Raw genomic sequence first — 24,708 nt, forward strand, 5'->3', positions numbered from 1 at the left:
CTACCGCTACGAAGCGATTGATTAATAGACCGTTTTCCACGGACAGCGGGATGGTCCTGATTTCCCGCGGTTCCGCCGCGAAATACCCGGAAAATCCGCATTTCGGTATTAGGCACGATCTACCATGAAATCGCGTGTCCGATAACCGCAGACCGCGATGTACCATCCCGAGTCCCATGTTCCACACGTGTTTCGTCATATACCTACCTATGTACGTAATACATGCTACACCTCTACACCTACACACAAACGCGCGCGCGCGCAACCTCCGATACATTTCCGCTTCCACTCATCTAACTTCCATCTACGAAAGATCCTTTCATTTGTTCTTCTTTTCCCTCTTTCTTTCTTTCGCTTTCGTCCATTTATTTATTTCTCCCTAGCCCTCTTCTCGTTCGTCGTATGTCTCTCTGTTCCATCGTTTCTTCGCCCCTTCTTCTTCCTATCGACGAGATAGGAATTACAGATCGCCTCAAACATTTTGCGCTGTTTCGTTCGCAACGTAACGTTATGGAGACCGAGTCGCGCGCAGCCTAGCGTCATCGAGTTTCTTCGTATCGCGGACGATTTTCAGGCTGGTTCCTCGATTAGAAGGACGATGAATCGATACGAGGTCGCGTGGACGTCGATATCTTTTCGCGAAATCGTTATCGGAGATAAGGGCGAGAACTGCCCGACGAGCGAGGGAGTACACTGGGGATGGATCGTTGCCGAGTCAGGTATTCTTCTGCCGATCTGCTTCTACTTCGTCGAAGTTTGTCGAGATAATTTTTAATAGGTTGACGATATAATGCTCGATGTCGAGTTATTTCCAACATTTCAAACTGATTCAAATTGATTCAGTGAACTCGTGTAAATATGTACCTATCTTACCGGTCTTACTTCGTGTTCCTCCGCTCTGCACGAGTCATCCGCAGCAATCCTCCAGTGCCGAAACACCGTAAATACAGCTTTAAATCCTCCCGTGCTCAAACTCGTCGTTCTTAATAACTCCGTTATTGTTTCAACTTGATGTTCGGTTACCTTTGCAGAATTTCTTGCTCGACTTCCGCACCTCGTAATCGCACGATGCGTCGTCGCTAATCCGAAATTCGTTAGTTCGAACAGGCGCTTTCGTTAACGAAGCTGTAGATAATGAATTTTCAGCCGCCTAACAATAAGGCAATTGTTAACGCCGTTCGATATTCTTCTATTCCGCTTTGTCAGGTCCAATTTAGATGGTTTCGCGCGCGTGACTCTCGTTCAACATTGCTATAAATATTCTAGTACCAGATCGGAATATGTTTTCAAGCTGGGGGAGAAAGAGAGAAAGAGGGAGGGAGGGAGACCAACGATAAAGCCTATTCTCATTTGTCGCTGCGGCAATACTCGTTTCACCACGAAAGAGTAAAACTGGCGCTTGTCGGATTATTTTCGTTTTTGGAAATCTGTATCGAACGTTACGCTGGCTTTCTATCCTGGCTACACTCGCCAATGGCAATCTGGGGCATTAATCTGATTTCTAAATTAACTAATTTCGAAATTGAGACGCGCACTCTACTCGTTGTTTTATACGGCTAACTAATAATAACGATGATTGTTAATAACAACATCGTTATATTTTTCCCTATTTCATTCACGCTCGGTAAGCTGGTGAATCGAGTGAGAAAAGAGATAATAATTTTAGTCAGTAATTCTTAGTATGATACCGTCCTCGATAACAGAATCCATAACTTGGCGAATTGAAACGCGCGCCTAATAACCGAGGATCAACTAACGTGTAACGTACAACGCATTTTATCCCCTTGTACGTATGTATATCTGTTTTCATGCAAGCCTATAACATCTTAAACCTCTAATTGTCGATAACGTAGTATCGAGAATTATTCATTAGCGGAACACTTGCAACAGGCACTTGTTTTGAAGAAGATAGGAGAAGAAACCGTTGGTCATTTTCTCCATATAGCTGTGTATTTCACGTTAACTTATTCACTAAGACGCTTAAAAGGCATTCCAAGCTTGCAAATCTTGCTCAATGTCCGAATATTCTCCTCTCGATGTGTTACTTAAAGGCGATCGTTAGACGGATCTCAACCCCTTTGGCCTGGCCCTTCATCCATCGGCATGCTAAAAATTCACTCGTCAGCCGTTTTCAGAAACACCGATGCGTCTCTCGTTCATCGATCGTACAGTTGTTAATCCAAACTATCGAAGCTATCCAATCTCGAGCTGTACGCCATTCGAGATCCATCGGTATTCGAAAGACGATCGGCCGCGATTAGAATGACGAACGGGTAGTATAGCAGAGTAAAGCGGAGTATTTCGCTTTGATTCATGTCTGTACGACGGCGATGACCGCCGGCTCTCAAACCCTCTCGCACGTGTTCACGTTTTCCATCAACCCATCAACCCAAAGCCCTTCCACTTGCACGTATTCGAGGTGGTGCGGTACGGCGCAGCGAGAGGCTTTCACGCTGATGAATGGCTGGCAGTGACGCGATTAAAGGGACATGCGTGGAAAGCTATCGCGGTCGTTGCATTCTCGAGCACGTTGCACGTTCGCGATAACGATGAAAAGATGATCTGACCGCTGTGCTCTTCGTGTTACCTCGCGACAACAACAAGATCCGCGCCATGTGTACCAGCAACGTGATGTTTACTTGACGAAGGGCTGCTTGCTCTGTATGTGTGCGTTACCATGCGAGTTATTAACTTCACGCGAGAATCCAACGATTGCGTTCATCGATTATCTTCTTGTTATTAACACCATTAAGCATGTACATATACGTATACATCCACATGTATACCCACGCAAGAGCGATCTTGTTTTTGGGATATATTAGGCGCGCAAGTGAATAATCCAAAGTTTATTTGAAAGGACGATACTGTATCAGGCAAGCGACGAATATTATCGCGAGAAATACCGCGTTTTTAGGCAAGATCCAATGGTCAAGTTATTCTTGTGTCTCGTCCATTAATTAAAAACGGGTATCGAATGAGGCGTGTTGCATCGATCCGAACAGCCAGCAATCCGAAAGAGTAATGTCTAGCGAATAAACTGCAATACGTAGCAAACAACGCTCGTTATGATGTAATGTTATGATGCTCGTTAACGATCGTAAAAGCAGCGTGTGGCTTGGCATTGCCGTGCAGCAGCAATTTCACAGAACGTTCTCCTTTGTCGTTTGTCAGCGTCCTGACGATCGAAACTCGCATAGAGAGCAACGACGAATACCTTGGTCGAACAATATGCGGGTGCCTTTTCTCAAATAAACTGTTAAAGGCTCTGTCGTACATGCGATTATTTGCGAAGCGCGGGTGCGCTGGTTGCAGCAGCCTCGAGTATAGGCGCACTTCTTTGGTATAGACAGCGTACAGGATCGAGCATGTTCCGTGGATCCAGTCAGTCACGGCAATTTCGATTCCGTCCTCCGTTCTCCGTGTTTTCTATTATCTCTGTCGGCCATCCGAATCCTGCCTTTAGCGCAAATCACGCCTGATTGAGGTTTCAATCGGAATTCGTGAATAGAACTTGATTTACCGGCGTACATACACACGTGCATACGTGATCAGAGATGCAGAGATTGCCTCGACCAGTCGCTTGCTTGCATTTCCCCCTATCGCGAAACGCAAACCACCAAAGATGACTGGTTCAACCAACCCCTTCTGTCTCCATGCGCGCTTATCCAGGCAAACAACCTGGTAATGATTCGAGCATGAAGTTATTAATCGAAGAGAAGCGTTGCGGACAGCGTTCGATAGACCGATCTTTGCGGTGGGTATTTTCGGGGTGTTTTGTGCAAAGTGGAACGTTGAACGTTGCTATGACATGTGTATTTACATTTTCGTTAATAGATTAGATTCGACAATATTTTCCCAGGTAATAGCAGCGATTTCGTTAAATACCTAAAGGAAATTTCAAAGTGCGCGTTACACACACTTTGCAGAATACTGCGCATTACTTATTTGGTCCTCCCTGTGTGACAAATATATAATCCTATCAACCAGGCCAACAGAGATTGCTCAGATTTGTTGCTTTAAAGTTAGCTCTTGGAGCGTCATAACTTGACAATGGCCATCTACGCTCGAGAACCGCAGAACCTCTCTGGCAGACTGAAATAGAGTTATTTTTATTTCGTTTTCATTGAAAATTATTACCAGTATTACAAGAGTATATGCATTAATCGATCCAGCATCTCATTTCGACGATCCATTAAATAGAATTATTAAACTAGCAAATCCATACGTTGAAAATTACGTCGACCTTTTCTTTGGTCGCTCGTCCACTTTTAAAACGAAGCTCTACAATACCCTTCTATCGTTATTTATAACATAACATATTTCTTAACAACTTTATTATATACTTATTATTGGACTCGGTTCGTACAACAACAACAACAACAACAACAACAGCAGCAACGACAACGACAACAACAATTTTCTAACCAATAGTATTACCGAATTAACAAGTATAGGTAGATATATTTCTGTAACATCAATTGCAGATGCTATAATATAACTATATGTATACCTCTTCTTAGTTATCATCATACCACCGAACCATATAATAGCAGACTGGTACTTGACCAAATCAAACTTATCCAAACAATCTTCGTAAAAATGAAAAAAGATAACTCGAAATGAATCGAATCGAATCGAATCGAAAGCCCTTCTGCCTGTACATTCGAATCTTCTCGACAAACGAACCGATCAATCGAGCCCCGGCCGTTGCGTCGCTTTGATTTTAAACGTTTGGTCGCGTTTGTTTACTATTCCCGATATATTTATCCGTTTCGTTTGCACGGTGAATTCACCGATGGAATTTACGTACCAGTACGTCTGCTATTCTAGCGCGAAATTTTCCAGCATAAAATTTTCGCCACTCGATCGATCGGTTGTAATCGTTGCGACGACAGTCCATTAAACGCGTTTCTCACCAGTTAACACGGATATCACGTACTTACCTTTTACACCCTTTACGATACAAGTTACATCGATCGATCGTTTGCAACGTATGTTCGCCTGTGGCAATCTGTTTCCATATCTTTAAAGTGGAATAATGGTTTTAAACTGGCTACTATGTGACGAAAAAATAGAAAATTGCACGGGAATAAGTTTGGTTGAACGCACGCAAATTATTATTGCAACCTACGCAAGTCTGAAACGAAAAGACGAGGAAACGCATAATCGCCTTCTGTGTCGCGATAAACGATATTCAATTTTCTGTTTATCGTCTGTTACAGAAGTCGAGGAACGCTCCAGCGGGAAGGCGCGTGGTGGTAAACTAGCGCGTCGTGCGCGCTCCTTCAAGGAGGACTTCCTGGAGAAGCTCTCCCACATGCGCTCTCCTGGTAGCGGAAGCGGAGGTGGAGGCAGCGGAGCGGCTACGAGGGCCGCCTCGCCCTCCTCGCCGCGAACACCGCGTGATAAAAGCGCGCCCGGCTGCACCGATGGCGCGACCACCCTCGACAAGAATCCCCTCCGAGACCTGCATATCCACGTGCGACAAGTGCAACTGGCACTGCTTCACTTCCGGGACGTCGTGTCAAAGAAAAAGCTCGAGATGCTGCCCGGCAACGGCACCATCGTCCTCGATACTGTTACCACCATACACACTGTGCTGAAGTCCTATCTCCTCTACGAGAACAGGTAAGCGAATTCGATCGTGATTAAAGTATCGATCAAAAACGTATCGAACGATCTTTCTCCGAAGTTCCTTTTAGTTGCGTTCCTATCCTCCAGAGAATGAACGAAACGAAAGAGCTTGTAGATCAATCGAGTGACTTGGTATATCAAAAAACATATATATTTCCTGACTTTGAAACTTTGAACCGGCTACTTTCATCTATTCGATATCAAGGATCGCTGGTGCGCGTGAAAATATATGCCAGATATTTATTTTATAACTAAACTTAATTTAACATCGAGCTAAACGAGCAACGCACAACACTGCCAGGGACGTCGAAATGTTCGAACAACTTCTGAAAATTTTATATCTTATTTTTAATTCTAAATTAAATTTGGTCATTTTCTTCGTTACTTGCTATGTGGAAAAAGTTATGTAAATCATGGAAATATATTTTACGTTTGTAACATTCGAAGCAAGTGTTTAGATAAAATTCTAAAATTCTAAATTTTTATATAAAACGCCTGCGCGAACTAATATTCTTCGAGCTGATGCAACTACAAATGTATTCTGTGTAAAAGTCAAATATATAGTAATAAATATTGAAAAAATATTAAAGGTTGATAAGCACTGTATCAATTATCGTATAATTACAACTAGTGGGAACTAGGTATTTTGAGATATATTGGAACAAAATATGTATGTATATATCGTAGTTTTATTTTTATTTCCATTTTTATTTTTATTTCTGTTCAACTAGTAAGTTCAGTTAAAACATTAAGATCGAAGATATTCTCTAGAATCTTAAATGTAATCTATGCTTGTAATTTCAAACTTTAATTATCATCTATTGGAAATGCAAAGAGAGACGAAATTGTAGATGCTATCGAATATAATAACTTTAAATACGATATCGTTTGTAATCGCGACCTTCGTATTTTCTTGACGAAGCTCTACTCTGGGATCTGCGACGAACCAAGTGTATCAAGCTCTAGCACAATTATTAAAACTCTGTGACGACGTGTTGCTGCACGGTGACCAGTCCTCTGCGTTGGATACCGAGAACGTTACACACATCATAGGATTAGTCGAAGAAGCTGTGAAAAATTTGGTTGCCCTGGCGAACGAGAAGATTGCCAATAGACAGAAACCTGTCGTCGTTACAGCTAGTAATAGGTAATCTTTCTACTTGTTCTTTGATTCAAACACTGATTTTCGATAAATTTACATTCTTCCATACTGTTACAAAAAATTATTTGTTCGATTTTATTAGTATAATGACTAAAAGTTCGATACCATTTTGTGTCAATCAGTGGTAATCAGCAGAATTTGACGATGAACCATTGAAATCGCGTTTTCAGAACGTCGTCTTATGGATCGGAAATGACGCCGCAAAGAAACTCTTTGCCTGATATTCCGTTAACGCCAAGGGAAAGGCAGATTTTAGAGCAAACAGCTGCGACTACTAGTTTGGTCCGTAGCTCGCATAGTTCAGAGTCGATTTTAAGGGATTCTAGTCCTCCCCCAAAACCGCCACTCCCCGAGAGGTAGTTTCTTCCTATGCTTTTTATAGATAGTGCGTAACAACGCATCTATTCTCGAATGTAGTGTAAAAGTAGTTCTACGTTAAACGAGTACGATTAAAAGATAATGTTTGGATGGTGAATTGCAGAACTAATATGTGTCTGTCGGAAGAAAATAGTTCTTCCGGTACACCGCCACCATTGCCACCGAAACGGAGAACGAGAGGTCAACAGTTGCTCGATGAATCCGAAGGTTTTTTAGCATCTAGTCTCGACGGTGTTTCCCTACGAAGTCGATCTCCGGAGGATTCGTCGTCTCTTCTGAGCGCGTCGGCTGGCAGTTTGGATTCGGCCTTGAATCATTCCCGTGACGAAGATGAGATACGGGCGATCATGGGACCAAACGACGAGTCTCTGAACGATAGTATGGATCTCAGCCTGATGGCTACTATCCAAGGTAACAGATTCATCCTTTTATCGTATCATAGCATCGAGTATTTAATCAAGGCCAATAAGAATGTGATAAACGAGATATACCTTGCATAATCTCGGTAACATTGACTCGATATCGAGTCAGTTTCAAGTATACTTAAAAGAAGAAAGTAATAAAGAGAAGCACACGTAGACAAAATTATCATTTATATAAATAATATGTTTATATTATAGATTAACTTATAATACGTATATACGACTATAATACGATATTAGGATATTTTTTTGTAACGTAGATTATTTGCATTTTGTAATATAATTGCCTTCTGTCTTCTTTTCAACACATCTGTATCCAACTATTAGTGTTAGTCGTTATGTTACTTAAATTGATGCGATGAAATACCTTTTACACAAGTGAATGGCAATCGGAATGGAACCAAATGGAACCAAATGGGATAGGGGTCTGTGGCGGCACGTTTTCATCAAACTGGAATTAACAGTAAAGTAAATATATTAACAGTAAAGTATTCTACAGTCCCTGTACATCGTTTTAGTAGACGCGGGTTGCACATAGTACGTCGGAAGATGATGTAATCTTGAACTCAAGCGTGTTAGGAGTTTGAAATTTAAAGAGCAATCGTATAAAGCACAGTTTCACGGTAGGAGGTTCGAGCGTTGTTCCTAGTTGTTCTGTTGGCTGTTCTGCTGGTTGTTCTCAAGAAATAAGAATCCCACTCTAGAGTACCTATAGCGTAATCTAAAAATCGCTTTAGCTCGTAATTTCATCTTTGCCATCCCGGTTGCCATTCAATCAATGTCACTTATAAATTGCCAACATTTAATCATCTGTTTTAAATTTAAGCGTCAACATTTTCCGAAACGAGGCAACCTCAGCGTAGCTCCCGTTTCTCAACATTGAAATATCGTATTAGTCGTATTAGTTTGTTCTATGAAGATTTATATCCGATCTATGACAACGAAATTAGAAGTATCCTAAAATTGTAGCGGTAGATCTATACAAGTACATTTCCATTTGTGTCGAAAGGTTCACCATGCGGACAATGCTTAGTCAGCGAAGCGGTTTTCAACTGTGCTTGTCTCGATCGTCGAATCAGTCTTACTGAAAATCTCTTAGGATACGTTAGGATACATATTTCGAAAATAATTAACTCCCCGCCGAGCAATTAACGGCAAAAGATTATGTGGCGTAACGATAAAAAAAAAAAAAAATTATTTAATTATATACATACATGCGTAAAAGTTTCATTTTTATCGATCGAATCAATCTTTTTCCAAACATTATGCAGTCGATATAGAGAGAAACTAAATATATTGATTATTTTTTTTACATTTATAGGTATGCAAGTTAATGGTAGTTCAAACTGTAGTTGCTGGGACGGTTCCGAAACAAACATACCAAGCACAATGTTATTGGGTCAACAAACTCCGCAAGAAATGCTTAATCCATTTACCGGTGGGTAATACAAAATCGTTTTATATTTGTCGCCAACACCGTCAAGCTGAAGTAAAGGCGGTGCCGATGACGTTGCACATTTCTAAATGTAAAGAAAAAATGTACAAGAGCTAAAATTATGCAAGAATTTCTCGAATAGCTAGAGCGAAGCAGGCAACGTAGGTGTCAGACCTTTAGACTACGTGACTAAACAGTATAGTATAGATCTTCGTTCCGATCGGTCTAATAGGTTGGTATTCTTTTTCTTGATTCGTTTGCTAAATCTAGATTATCTAAATGAAACTTACCTTCGTAAAATAGTGCCCGCCGACAGGAATTGGGAAGCGTTGCAAAGTATCTTTTCGTAAGAAAGTTGAAGAACAGGCAAGTAAACATTTTTAACGCGTTATAACGAACCATATGGCGATTATGTTTCAGGTATAGAAGGAAAAATGGAACGATTATCGACTCAAACGCAGGAATCCGGTTTCGTATCCATGCATTCGCAACGAAGTTCGTCTCAAAGTTATACCACCTCCAGTATAACGTCCAAAAGATCTTCTCAGCAAAGCAGTATTAGTTACAATTCCCAAACGTTTAATTCGCAACAATCGTTTTCCCAAACAAAACTGTCTTCGGACAATAACGGGTCTATTTTCACTCAGAAGACAATGACTAGTACGAAGAGTACCGTTAGTACAACAAATATTTCCGGAACTGGAGATCCTGCTGTATTAGAAAAATTGGTAAATGTGGGTGTTGTGTGTCGTGATTTTATTTCTTCTTACTTATAAATCTTTTACTTATATCTATTACTAAAAAAACAGTTTAAACAATTTTTAAATCGAAACATAGCATAGAAATCAAGCTCCTTTTTCGCTGATTATTTGCAGAAATTCTATATGTATTTATAATTCTATCATGACTATGCAATAATTTCGATCGTCGATGCATCGTAGATTAAAAATGTGCAAACATCGACATATTATGTTCTTATTAAACGTGAGTTTCCGTGTCTCGTAGGAAATGGAGTCGATTTCTGCATCGGACGCTAATGGTGTGCCGCCAGCATTGCCGGAAAAGCGATCGAAACGGAGGAAAGAACGTCAACCGTCACAGTACGACAATGTACCTGAAAATGAGCATTTATCAACCTGTAGTTTACATACCAATAACGGCGATAATACAGATACCAGTAAACCCCCTCCACTGCCGCTTAAGAAAAGGCATAGTAAGTCGAATTATAGTAATTATAATAAACAACAGTAATACAGCAGATAATATTTAACACCATACTACGATTGCTTTGTCGCTGTTGAAAATATTCAAATAAAGTATCAATGATAATGGATATGTGTTAAACACGAAGTTGCCTGAATTTGAAGAGAATAATTATTAAACAAAATTACGTTAGAGATTATCTAGATTATATTAGATTAGTCGTTCAGAATCTTTTCCACGTAGTAGGTTAAAACTGATACAATATTTTGTATCCCCCAGTGTTCCAATCAGTGGCATATTCTGGTAAGTGGGATCCTGCCCACGCAAATCAGCTATCCCTCAGCAAACACACGTTCACGCTAAGTTGAAACCCGTCGTTTCACGCATTAATTATACACGACTTTTAATATCTTAGCTTTTTGCGGCATGTTTTCGTCGTTATTTTTCATTTCATTTTGTCGAAATCATCAACGCGATTTCATTTGACTAAGCTTGGATATGTCACTCATATTTTTGGGCTTTCTCATGGCTTATATCTTAATATATATAATTGAAATAATGAAATAATACTAAAAACACATAGAGTAATGTGTGTGAAATATATATATATATTTCTTTTTTTTTTTTTTTTTTTTTTTCTTACATACAAATTATTAAACTTTCAGATCTCATTACGTTCTATCCACACTCATCTTTTCCTTTCATTAGTTAAATTATTTTGTCAAATCAAACTCTATACGTTTATTTGATTTGAATTTGTTACACATCGTACTTTATAAATATATTATTTCCATTGACATTTCCGTATAATAGCTCTAAATTTCATTAACCGTAGAAACTAATCTTCAACCACTTATGTGGGCGTCGTCATTGTTTCATTAATTAAATTGACCTTTTCTTGCTAATAGTCAGTTAACACTTACGCTTCTTTAACTCTAGAATTAAGACAGCCGACTTTAGTTTTCGTTTCCACAATTACGCGTAAAGAATCGACTAGAGGATATATCTCCAACGATCCGAAATTTCCTCGATCGACACGATATTTGTTCATGCTTGCATCATCGTGATGATATTTATTCCAATTTTAAGTAACCGTTTAACCGCGAAGAATGTAATCTTAATCGCGGTAAGAATGTCGTTTAACGAATTTCACTCTTATTCCAGTGAGTTTATAATAATCTGGTATTCGCTACCTTACATATATGTCATTATCTATCGAGATACATGCTTGTGCATCAGTGTTTTTCTGTATTTTATACACTTGTGCTTTGATATTTTATTGTAACATGAATCATGCTTGTATGTACCATATATATACACATGTGTGATAAAAATAGAAATAATATACATACATGTATACACACATATATATATGGAATCGTATTTTTTTTTTTTATTTATTTATTTTTCTTAAGTATATCACATTGTCTAGTAGATTAGAATCGTATCAATTTAATCGTATCTATTCCAGTCATGGCATACATGGAGATGTTTGGGAATTGTTCTCACAGCAACAACGATTTCATCTCTGGTCTTGGGACCCGTCATTCAGTCGCAGCTTATAATTCGATGCAAGCGGAATGGCAACAACACGAAATGGCTCTTACTACGACACAATCGTGTTCTTTCATGGCACATACTATAACTACATTACATGACAATTCAAAGTATGCGTTTCTAGATATGAAAATTTATACACATCTTCCCGTGTTTAATATAGAAAGTACAAGAAAGCTTATTATATCTTTTTCAGTACCTCCGTAACTATGACACCATCAGTAGCGGAAGTAACGAATAATTCTAGTCTCCCACCAGCATTACCACCAAAGAGATCCCGTTCCATTAAATCAAATGCAACGCCACCACCAATTTCGCCAAAACCCACCATTAGTATGCAAAGCATACATACAATCGAACCAATCGTAACGTCAACACCAATGAAAGTAGAGGAATCTGGTTGTATTCATGATAAAAAGGAGTTATCACCATTGTCTCCAGCGAAGTTGGTAAATATTTCATAAAGTAACGTAGATTAACGTAGATTTGTATTACCTAGACACATCATTACTAATCTGTTGCCGTTTCATTTCTAGAATAACGTTGCTTTGGACACTATATTACCGTCCTCAAGACCTGCGAGTAATGCCTTATCGTCGATTTCCGTCGATGATAATAACTTGGACTTGAGAGACGTCGATCAAGACGATACTATTTTGGATGAACTCGATATCAGCAAGTATTTAGTCTTCAAGAAACCAGACGAAGAAGGGCCAGATATAAGGGGTGGCCACCCGGATGCATTGTTAATTCATGCAACCAAAGCTAATAAACATGGTAAGTTTTCTATTCAAGCGTTATAATATAAATTGTATTGACAAATGAATAGTCATTGAAGTCATGTCATGATATATAATGCATTTCGTATTCTTTCATGCTTCATAGATGAGAAAGAATCAGGTCAGTAATAATAATAATTATTTGTTGGATTTACTTTCAATTCTGCTGTAACTTAAAATTACAAAATATAAAATTGCTTTTCCTCTCCCGAAAAATAAATACTTTCATCATGTGTACGAAAATTTCTGCGAAACGCAATTAAAAAAAAAAAAAAAAAGAAAAAAAAGAAAACATTTACCATACGAATTAATTACCGCATGCTTATTTTATTTACAGACTTTTTGTATCAAGAGGCGTTTCTAACAACATATAGAACGTTTATGCAACCATTGGAGTTAATTCAAAAATTACACAAGCGTCATCAACGATTCTCTTGTTCTGCTGACGTTATTAAACAAAGAGCAGCACGTGAAGCATTTTCCTTGTTGGTTAGAGTTGTCAGCGATTTAACGTAAGTTTTCTAGAAAATTAACTAAAAAATTAAAGAAATTTTCCTAAATATATCGCAAATAATTCAATGTAACTATAAAGAGGTTATAATTTCTTCCAGCATGTCAGATCTCGATGATACCCTGTTGCAAACTCTAATGGAATTCGTACAGCAATTGGTATGTAGCGGTGATCTTACTATGGCAAAAGCTTTGCGTGTTAAAATTTTGGAAAAACACGCAGCGAAACAGTTGCAATCTACACAACCGATTCTTTCTTCGTTGAGTGTAACAACAAAGCAAGCTTCCCTTCTCGATTTCAAGAGCGAACAAATTGCAGAACAAATGACATTGTTAGATGCTGATTTATTCATGAAGATTGAGATTCCGGAAGTACTAATTTGGGCTCAAGAACAGAATGAAGAACGAAGTCCGAATCTAACTAGGTTCACAGAACACTTTAACAAAATGTCGTACTGGGCTAGATCGAGAATACTGGAACATAGATTAGAGAATGAAGCGAAAGATAGAGAGAAATACGTTGTTAAATTTATCAAGATAATGAAGCACCTTAGAAAAATAAATAATTTTAATAGCTACTTAGCCTTGCTTTCTGCGTTGGATAGCGCACCAATTAGAAGGCTCGAATGGCAGAAACATATTACAGAAGGTTTAAAAGAATATTGCGCTCTTATTGATAGTTCCAGTAGTTTCAGAGCTTACAGGCAAGCTCTGGCAGAAACACAACCGCCATGCATTCCGTACATGTAAGTACCTTTAATCCTTTTTTCTTTTTTCTTTTCTTTTTTTTTTTTTTTTTCCTTTTCAATAATCGAAAAGCAATGTTTTCGTCGAAGCAAAGTTCATCGAAGAGCTAACAAATATTCGAAGCATATTTTTCACTTACAGCGGACTTGTGTTACAAGATCTTACATTCGTGCATATTGGAAACAATGATTTGTTACCGGATGGTACGATAAATTTTTCGAAAAGATGGCAACAGTTTAATATCGTTGAAAATATGAAAAGGTTCAAAAAAGGGTAAGCTCGCTCGTTTAATAATTTAAAAAAAAAAAAAAAAAATAACGAATATATATTTCAATGTTATTTCTAAATTGAATTGTTTATTTATTTATTGCAGAACATATTCGTTCAAGAAACACGAACGTATAATAACGTTCTTCAATAATTTTAGCGATTTCCTCTGTGAGGAAGCAATGTGGCAGATTTCCGAGAGTATCAAGCCGCGCGGTGGAAAAAAAACACAGTCACAGAACTAGAATATATCAAACCCTTTCACCGCCTGCGTCTCAAAATCGAAAGGCTGAATCAGTAAATTAGAATATCTGTAGTTGTGGTGTTTAGGTAAATTTACCTAATTACAAGCCGAATAAAAATGATGCAACGCTTTAAGGGCGGTGAAAGGGTTAGCTATGTCTGTTCTCAACTTCAACAACCTCTGTGAGGTTGTTGTATCTCATTTTATGGAATATTCAGTCTCTATTGAAAAGTAAAACAGAAAAAAGAATGCGAATAGTCAGTCATTTAGATCAAATTGAGATTTGATGTGTGCGTGTGCGTGTGCGTCCGTGTGCGCGTGCTTGCGTCCGCGCGCGCGCGCGTGTGTGTGTTTTTGTTTTGTTTAAGAATATAAATTGCGTGCACGGATATCGATTGAATCGAAATACGTATAGAGAGACTTTAATGAATTGGCTAGATCAATCATGTCTCAATGTATTTTTGCAATTTTTTCCTTTTTGCTATAAGGTTAGTAAGGGAGAAAATCATGTTTACTATGGATCTATGCAATGTATACTTAAACGATACACAGCTGTAATGATGCTTAACATGGCATGATAGAAAGAGCAACCTCCTCCTCCTCCTCTCTCTCTCTCTCTCTCTCTCTCTCTCCCTCTCTCTCTCACTCTCTCTCTCTCTCTCTCTCTCTCACTCTCTCTCTCTCTCCCTCCCTCTCTCTCTCTCCCTCCCACCCTCCCACAACTCCACTCCCAACCTAACCCCTCACCACTCTCCCGCCCACACGCATGCACTAGCTCTTCTATAGAAATATATATATAATTCTATAGAATTGTATGTGTGTGTGTGTGTGTGTGTATATACATATATATACACATATATATAAAAGCTATTTATTTATTTGCTTTATATCGGCGAATAGCGATATGTAAAAAGTAGTAAATGTCATACATTTCTTTTTAAACTTATTTAGATATATATGTAAACGTCCATCATATAGATCTGTTATAGATAGGCAAACTTATCAAGCGTCAACAGAGATACATTTGTTGACTTCGCAAGGAAAAAACACCAATTATGTTTATTAATGTAAAACAATTATAGTCTCAGATCAGTGCAATAATGATGCGCTTTTCCGAACACGTGGCACGACTGAGCGTAACTGTTACATATACTATTGTATATGATTCTAGGAAACATTTTTTGTTGGAAACTCGTTAATAGGTATCCAAGATTTCAGCTTTAAGACAAATGGTTATCTAAAAGTGCGTAGGTAAATTAAGTGTAAAAAAGAAGCTCACGATTAGACGAATTGGATTGATATATCATTCACATTGCCCTTGTACCTTCGCCGATAATTCTAAATACCTCTGATATCTTTTATTATCAGATTCCACTAGTTTCTCTGCGTTTAAATTTTCCAGCATTGCTAATGAGAGTTTCCCTTAGGATACATTCCGATGAAGTAAAAGAAAGTTATTCAATCAATTTTATCAAGATAGAAGAAACATACTACCTAATCGTGCATCGAGTTTATTTGATTTCTTAAGATAAATGATACCACTGTAATGATTTATGGCTGTCTGCGTGCCTCATATTATAGAGTGAATGAATTACGTCTATTAACGTTTCTCCGGTCTCGCGTTTAATAATATAAATATCTTGTATGCATAATTCATGAACAAAACTATAATAATCGGGCTTAAGAGATATGAAAAAGAAAAACAAAAAAAAAAAAAAAAAAGAAGAAAGAGGAGAGATGTCACCAGTATGTTAACGCGATATACGTACGATGATACTGATCGTACACTTTTATCCACGTTAAAAAGAGGGCCTAAGCAATTGATGAGTAGCATCGGTTTATAAACACACACATACGGTTAATTAAAATTTACCGATATAAAATACCGAGGAAGTAAAAGATAAACAAGCCATAATTTAGTCTCAAGGTCTAGTTAGAGGTTAACTATTGTATACATACATATATAAATTTGATAAACGGTTGTCAATTTCTAAACGTGCATCAAGCGCGCACGCACACGTACACGTACACGCATACGTACACGCACGCACGCGCGCGCGTACACACACACACACACGCAGAAATTATATACATACATACGTCGTACACACGTAATATAGTTTTCAATTGAACTGTAAACGAAGAATAATAGACGTAAAAGACTTTGTTTCCATAAAAATAGATGCATCCCGTTTATCGCAGTTGTAAACATTTTGAAAGACGCAAACAAGGAAAAAGGTTAGTACTGGTTATGAACTTTTAGACAAGCATATATCCCCCTATAAACCCCAATAGTTCAGAAATAACGATAATCATACGTGGATGAGTATGCAAGTGTGTTTGAAGACAACCATTTTTATTTAATAAGTTGATACGTATAAAAATGGTTCGTCTAATGTAAAGCTAAGAAAAGGTTATTAACATTGTATGTAAATAGTTTGTGATTGTATTCATAATTTCTTGTATGTATGTGAGTGCCCATTTATTACTCATACAAATGCGCGCGCGCGCTCAGCATATTATCTTTATATTATCTTTACGCACGATGTAATTAATCTTATATACTTTTTAAATTATGATCGAAGTCATTGTGATGCCATTTTACATTCTCACATAATAGCGGGCACATAATCTGTATATTTTTTTCATTTCAGTTAGTTTAAATCACGCAACGAACAGATATACATAAATTCTTCATAACAGAAGAAATAAATTATAAAGTTACTACAGTGGATTACGCTTATTTGAACTACCGGTTAACCGAGGTAATCGTTTATTTGAAACGAAGTTGAAAGTATAGAACCTGATCGAATAAATGAAAACCATTTGTAGATAGTCCTAATTTTCTTCGCTTAATTTCATTAATTGAAGCAGCAGCGTGTTTGGCTTTTTTGGGACAGATGACCGCGGTAGTCTATGAGAAAGAGAAGATAGCAAGCGGGACGGCGCGACATAGGGGCAAATAAGACTACCATTTCCTTTCTTTTGCTCATCGTCACATGGCTATATCTTATTTGTACCGTAATATTTTCGGGCAGAACGATTGCTTATCTATATGATTGTATTGGGTGTATTAGATGTAATCAACTAGATCCGCATTCCTTTGCCTTATTATCTTTTTACAGACGCATTACTTACGTATCGCATTTCTCTATCGTTTCCGCTCGCTGTTACTTTATCTTCTCAAAATATTCTCATCAACTATGTAGTTTGTTTTACATTTTTTGTTATCTTAACTACCTACGTAATTCTGTATTGATCTATGTGATACTTGGCATAATTGAGACATCCGTTTAACCGGACTGACGGTAGTACCGATGTGTCCTGAATAACCGAAATCCACTGTATTTGTAACTTAAAATCTTATTCGCAGAACACTAAGACAAAAATATTAGAGATCGACTTGTGATACTTATTCATTTACATGCCATAAAAAGTGAAAGTAAATGTATATAAATATACGTACATATATCTTTAATAACAAAGCCAAATTTACCGATTTTTATTTATATTATAAAATAAACTATAATTTTTTGTTGTAACGAGGAATTTGTGTATGCTGCATAATTTTACATTGCATAATTTTAAGGTGTTTTGTGTCATGTTCAACATTGATTTTCTTTGTAGTTTTCTTTTATACGTAGAATCATTGCCATTTCCCCCCCCCCCCCCCTCCCCGCCTCAAATTCATTACATTATTTCCTTTATGCATCACATCTACAGCTCCTCGATGTCTGCTGCTATTACATATTTGTACATATATTTCGAATCGCTTCTATACTCTCTGAGATTTCGTTAACAGTTGCTTTACCGGAAACATTTCATACGAAAGCGTATTTGTATGTGTAAATGTATAATGTGACTATATCGATCGCCTTTGCATCTATTTTCTATTATACGTTTCTTCGATTTACTGTTAACGGAATTCTCATGCAAGTTTCGCGTAGGCGTACATACACATATGCATACGTACATACAATTTAAGGATAAACGCTACAAAATCATGAGTGAGATAAAAACAGTGAATATGCAACGAAAAACTTAGACTCGATCGGTTAATTAGATAAAGGAACTAGATTAATTCGTAGTAGGTGAACAAACTGCGAGAAAAATTAATTAATTTGATAAAAATAGATTGATAATAAGATATTTTTGAAGTTCTTTTATTTTATACTTTATAGTACAACAATATTAATTACTAGTTAAAAGAATGAATATCCGTATATATCTATAGTTGGACAAATTCTAATATCGTGGTCCATTTTTTGTGCTCGGAAATTTTATAACAATCATTAAAGTACATAAATATTTGCTTCGTAGGAACATATTGAATCTATATTTTATTCGCCAAAAAATTAACATAATAATTCTATTAAGTATACATATATTATTAAAATGGATTACTATGAATTTAAATGCTAAACAAAAATATAGAAATATTGAAAATTAATTTTTATTATTTATCCTTCCTTTAACTGCTTAGATTTACATTCACTTTACTTATAAGCTATCGTATAACTTTAGAATTAAAAAGGACAACGAATAGGAGAGCGTGTGACACTTTAATCCGAAGTTTGTGCTTCAAGGATTACGATAATGGTGGTCCAGATTGCCGGAAACTCGTAGTTTCCAAGATTTTCGAGAGAGCTTTCGAGAATATCACATTGGGTTTGGTTTATTCCTTGAGGCCGCCGTGACTGTAAGGCGGCCAGTTACATAGAGATAAGTCGATTACCGAACATCGGGCAAAGCAGTTATCGCGTCGACTACGCTGTGTACTACTATTTTAACACTAATATACATATTCGTTAATACGTATCTCGAAAGCTGCTGCGGTTTTTTCAGCAACTCGAACTATCACCGTTGTAATCCTTCAAGCACGAGCTTCTATTCATTGACCCAATAACTAAAGGAAAGCTAAAGCGTTATGTTACTTCAGATTTCTAATTTATTTAGAATTCCTTTATTATTTTGAATTCCTTTTACATATTCTCATTCTATGGTCCTAATCTTGTACTACATGAAATCCTATGGTGTGATTATATAAATTACTCGATGATTACGCAATAAACAAACAAATGAAAAATTTAATCACCGATACATACGAAGACACGAGAACTTATGTATGCGATTAGTGCTTCAATGATTGTTATCACGCCAAATATATCTTATTATCAATAATATTAGTTATACGTAGAACTAATAGATTAATGTTTACGAGCCGTATTCTTTCGACTTTGACCGTGGACTAGCATAGGCAGAAACGTAGAACCGTGCTTTTCCATCTTTCGCTAAACTATCTTTTGCCATTATCTTGCAAAAAAAAAAAAAAAAAAAAAGGAAAAGAAGAAAAGAAAAGAGAAAAAAGAAAAAAAGAATGAAAAAGAAATAAAAGAAAAGAAGAAAGAAACAGTCTATAAACGGAAATGGACTCTAAAGCAATCGCTGTTGAATTTACTCTTGCGTCGCGAAACGATCGCAACGCTCTTTAATTACCGTATATACCTTGTACCGATGGTATTTCTGTGGCGATGGATATTTACGATTTCAACATGACACCTTGTACATACATGTGTAGGTACTACACAAGAAATTTGACGATCGAACGATTAACATCGATCTTTTACTATATATTTTCGCAAAGAAAAGATCAGTTTCAGAGGACAGGAACGAGAAGTATTAGTTCTCCTTGCGACATAAAACGCATACGTATTATACTATATATGTAAAAGAATAAAATTTATCTGCACGTTCGAAATCGACGATGCAGAATCAATTGCGTGAAATAACACTCGCCGAATTTCAATTACCTATGTTTCGAGTGTGTTATTCGAATGAGTAACAACAACAAGTAATATCATCCCTAGCGAATATCCCTAAGCATCAAATAAGTAGTAATTACTATTAATACGTTACTAATCCATATCGATAAACAACAAAAGATTATAGTATGTGTAATTTAACATCTAAATAGATACGATGATACGTGTAAGAAAGTGCAGATAGTTTACCGTGATTATCGACGATGCTTTGGTTAACCGAAATAACGTTCGGAGAAACGTACGTTCGCCAAAGAATCAACTATCGCTATATAATACGAAAAAGGACATATCACCACAAGATACATACATCTTTGTATATACTGCTATTTAGAGATGGCAGTAATCCTAATATTTTATTACGTCTATCGAAAAAGCGACAAACTGGTTAGATATCATTTTCGACTTCGATTCGATTGCTTTTAAATAATGACGTAATTTGCTCGTTTGTTCGTTCAACAGCATCAAATACAGTTTTATTCAAATAAGGTTCCTTGGTGAAAGTGCAAAAATGCCCCTTATCGATTTCTATGACTTTGAATTACGCTGTAAAACTCAACATTTTGAACATCCTTTTTTTGTTTTATACGTACAACCACCTGTTGGTCTTAGTTACCGATATATTCGTAAGAAGCTGTCGATACCACTATAGTGAATTCTGTCTATAATTTTCTATCCGAAGCAGCGTACGAGTCAATTTGGCTGGCGGCTGCCTCAGGGCGTGGCGCAACGCGGTGCGGTGGCCGAATAAAATAACGCCTTTTTTTTTTATTTCGTGGAGGAAACCTTCATAGGCGCCCCGCACCCTCCGGGGAGAGAGCGCCGGGTAGTGCCGGATTCGTACCGGCTAAAATTTCCACGGTGGCCGTACTTGACGCATGGCGGAAGGGGCCCTAGAACCACTCATAAGCACGACATCACGACGAGCCCCCTCCGCGCCGAGTTCACCGCGAGTTATGCGAATCTAACTAACGGTACGATGCGCGGCCACCGCATTATCGTTTTTCTTTCTCCTATCGTTTATGTAGATTTAAGTTAAGTAGCTAAGGTAACTAAAGCCGATCGCCGGTTATATGTTTAGAAAAAAGTTGTTTAAAACGTTGAGCTTTACAACATGTTTCCAAATCATCAAAATCAGGGAGTAACTAGCTTTCCTGTAGATTCACCGATTATTTGATCAGGAAAAACAGGGCTTTATATTTACACGATGAAATACATATATGTTCATGTATATTGTAAAAAAAAAAAGCCTACATATAGACGCGATACGTCTCCGGCATTATTTTGTTGCAGGGATGAATTGTGCATTTTCAGATACAACATAATAAATGTACCACGAAACGTACACCTATATGTATAAGAGAAACATGAAATTTTCGAATCAGTTTTTCTCAATGAAAATGATAAACAATCAAACAAAATTATGCCTCTTAATGAGAAATTCATGAACTTTAATATAGAAGAATTAATTTCAGATCACACTTAAATATTAGATTGTATTTATTGTAATTGAGAAATTTTATATTTTTTTGCGGCTTGGGCGAAAGTTGAACGTCAAAATGTATAATTCTTGTTAAGGCAACGACTCGTTAATCACAAAAATTATCGCAACTCTTAGACAGCCTACGTATTATTCATAAGTCGAGTGGTTTTAAATACTATTCGTATATGGAAATGAATGGTTGCTCTTCGTTTTTATAAATAATTTAGTAGACACAAAGTACCATCGAAGGCACCGTTGACCGTATTGGATTCGTCCCTTAAATAAGATTCTCGATCAAAACAATTTAAGAAATAATAACAACGATAATTCCATAGAAAGGTTTTCATGTAATTATCAATCCACCTCGACGATTTCGATGATTTCTGATTGGTGTTGTAGAAATCAACATTTTGAATAATTTTTCCCTATGCATGTAACTGCCGGTAGACTATAGTTTACGAGATATTCGAAAGAAGAAGAAGATGAAGAAGAAAAAGAAAATAGAATAGAAAAAACCGTCAGTACCACACCGCAGTGAATTCTGTCTATGTGTAGCGCGTACGTGACAGCACATATATATATATGTGTGCCGGATAAAGTAGAAAGCCTATGTAAACTTGTATAAACTATAAACAGAAGATAAGAACGAAATACATATCATATATGTATAGGAAAAAGTCGTTCAGAATCATGCCCTCGACAACATATTTAAAAATTATTGAAATCGATGAAGCGGATGATCGATTTTGGACAATTGCCATTGCTTTCATAAAATTTTTTATTAATTATAATCAAGATTAAATATTTATAGACAAATATTTCTAAATACTTTTCGTTTCTTTCTGGAATTACAATTCATTGCCACTTTTGTGACGTAGGTACGCTGTTATTATTAAAAAATACAACAGTTAGCATAGAACTGCCACGAAACCGTGTAAACTATTCGTGAATGGAAGTAGTCAAAGAGTAGGCGTACGGCAAACGTTATTACAAGCCATTTAAGGGATCAATCCATTTCCAGTTCATATTTCAAAAGTTACAAACATCAAAAGCTACAAATCACAATTTATTATATCCGGTAGCGACGTATGGGGGCTAATATGTATGGGGGAAAGAAATATCGGATGGCATTTATATTCTATACGTGTCTTATCTATATAGAACTTTGTACATGCGTATAGAATGCCAATATCATGAAACGAAAATAAGCGTACACGTAATTCGCGATTTGTATTTACCGATTGCGAGAACGAATACGATTCACTGAGCGAGCGATTACTACAACCATAATATTTCTAGGTCTCTTTTGAATATCCTCTTTCGCTACGTGAAAAGAATTATAAACAACTGTATTTCAGAAGAAGCGAACGTAACGTTGTGTTCATGTATTTTGATTTATTATGTGACTGGTCACATTTTTCTATGTATATTTTTCTTAACGTGTGTATAACACGCGCTGTTTCAAAGCTACGTGTTTATGTAAGAGCGCGATCGACGTGCGATTAATACCTATGATCATTAACGATAGGTTTCCAGGAGGATTTCCTCTGCTTGTCACTAATATTATGTCGAACAACGTAATATGTGTACGAAATTTTGGATCGAATGTTATAGCTTTTTTTGTAATAGCTGTGCGAAGAAGTGAAATAAAAATGTTAGAACTAAATATATCCTAACGATATGTGTAATCACACACAAATAGTATAATAGAGCTATCACCTTTAAATCACTTCAGTTCAATAACTCATCTATTGCCCATTACCGTTTCATCATATATCTAACCAACCTGAGCACGAATCGCAAATAATTCGCATTATGTAACCTTTCCTCTTCAAATATATTACAATATCGCATCGAATGTACGATTGGCATTGGCATTGGCATTGGTAAAACGTTATTTCAATTAAAAGAATTATTTTAAAATTTAAACGTATTGTGTGTGCGTGCGTGTGTGTGTGTGTGTGTGTGTGTGTGTGTGTGTACATATATATATGTTCTAATTTTTAAAATAAAAGATAATATATATAAATTCTCAATATTTCTTAATAAAAATATCATCTTAAGAAAGAGTATCCTAATAAAAAAGATAATTATATAATAGAAGTAAATATTATAAATATAGGTGTGACATACATAGTACCATATAATATTAATACTATATAATTATTATAATACAACATAAATTCCTTTCCTTCAATTTGAAACGAGCATTGCTACTGCAAAATTAATTTTGAGAAATTGTACGGAGAAGGACGATGTAAAAGAAGTGTTTAAAAATGGATTTATAGGAAAGTATGTATGTAGCTGTAACTAGTAAAACAAAGCACGTTCAGACGATACGAATTTTAACGAATTCGGTATTTTTATGGAATCGGTAACATCCGAAAGCAGCGTGTACACAATTTCGTATCTTGATTGAAAATCTAACACTCGCACGTACGTTTACTTTGTTTAGAACGTGTTAAGAGAACGTGTAAAAGTATAAGTGAGAACATGGGCTGTGCAATAAAGACGAGCAAAAATAAGTAAATGTGTATCTAACTTCAAACCCTGAAACCTGATTAAAAAGCAAACATTATAATTCCAATGTTGGTTTAGTTTCGGACTTTGTTGAAACGTAGCGGCGGCCGGCAACCAATGCCCACGTATATGCTGTCCCAGATCCACAACTATAAGCAGAATACACTGCTGCAGTAGTACCGACAGTCTTTTGCGAATATGTACATACATATATGTGTCTCGGGTAGGAATCTCATCAAATTCAATATAAAATAAATGTAAATTTAATCAAGTAAGCGACACGTAAAGAGCTAGGTCAGCTCCGCGGTGAGGTGTCGGACTCGTCGCCATCTATCGAAACCGATTGGAACTGCGGCAAAGTAACAGGAGTATAGAATGTAAGTGAAGGTATCTCAACTCCTGTTAGACAAGGAAAGCTGTATTGTGCGACAAGGACGGGCATATGTGACGTCACAGGCAAGGAGAACTAAATTGTGCGGAAAGGACGGGCGTACTTTAACCACAAATTTCACGATTATTTCTTTATTACTATTATTATTATTATTCAC

General features: G+C 36.9%; 1 protein-coding gene and 1 long non-coding RNA gene across 3 annotated transcripts in view; both read left to right on the forward strand.

Moving 5' to 3' along the window:
- C3g (C3G guanyl-nucleotide exchange factor) overlaps positions 1 to 14,553 on the forward strand; it is a 41,972-nt gene extending 27,419 nt beyond the window's left edge. The window contains exons 2-16 of one of the 2 annotated variants that reach the window (XM_072000272.1): positions 5,223 to 5,628; positions 6,557 to 6,781; positions 6,967 to 7,152; positions 7,278 to 7,585; positions 8,918 to 9,034; positions 9,452 to 9,765; positions 10,037 to 10,244; positions 10,514 to 10,537; positions 11,706 to 11,901; positions 11,988 to 12,240; positions 12,328 to 12,568; positions 12,908 to 13,082; positions 13,182 to 13,826; positions 13,969 to 14,100; positions 14,201 to 14,553. In XM_072000272.1, the coding sequence (XP_071856373.1) occupies positions 5,223 to 5,628; positions 6,557 to 6,781; positions 6,967 to 7,152; positions 7,278 to 7,585; positions 8,918 to 9,034; positions 9,452 to 9,765; positions 10,037 to 10,244; positions 10,514 to 10,537; positions 11,706 to 11,901; positions 11,988 to 12,240; positions 12,328 to 12,568; positions 12,908 to 13,082; positions 13,182 to 13,826; positions 13,969 to 14,100; positions 14,201 to 14,339 (3,569 nt within the window). In that variant the 3' untranslated portion in view covers positions 14,340 to 14,553. The remainder of the gene's footprint in view (positions 1 to 5,222; positions 5,629 to 6,556; positions 6,782 to 6,966; positions 7,153 to 7,277; positions 7,586 to 8,917; positions 9,035 to 9,451; positions 9,766 to 10,036; positions 10,245 to 10,513; positions 10,538 to 11,705; positions 11,902 to 11,987; positions 12,241 to 12,327; positions 12,569 to 12,907; positions 13,083 to 13,181; positions 13,827 to 13,968; positions 14,101 to 14,200) is intronic. The other variant, XM_072000273.1, reaches the window with a different exon arrangement.
- Positions 14,554 to 15,035: 482 nt separating this feature from the next.
- LOC139985674 (uncharacterized) lies at positions 15,036 to 23,306 on the forward strand. Its single transcript, XR_011799473.1, has 2 exons — positions 15,036 to 16,375; positions 16,420 to 23,306. It is a non-coding gene; the product is annotated as an uncharacterized lncRNA (long non-coding RNA).
- The last annotated feature ends 1,402 nt before the right edge of the window (positions 23,307 to 24,708 follow it).

The sequence above is a fragment of the Bombus fervidus genome, chromosome 3 (genome assembly GCF_041682495.2).
Source record: "Bombus fervidus isolate BK054 chromosome 3, iyBomFerv1, whole genome shotgun sequence".
Lineage (NCBI taxonomy): Eukaryota > Metazoa > Arthropoda > Insecta > Hymenoptera > Apidae > Bombus > Bombus fervidus.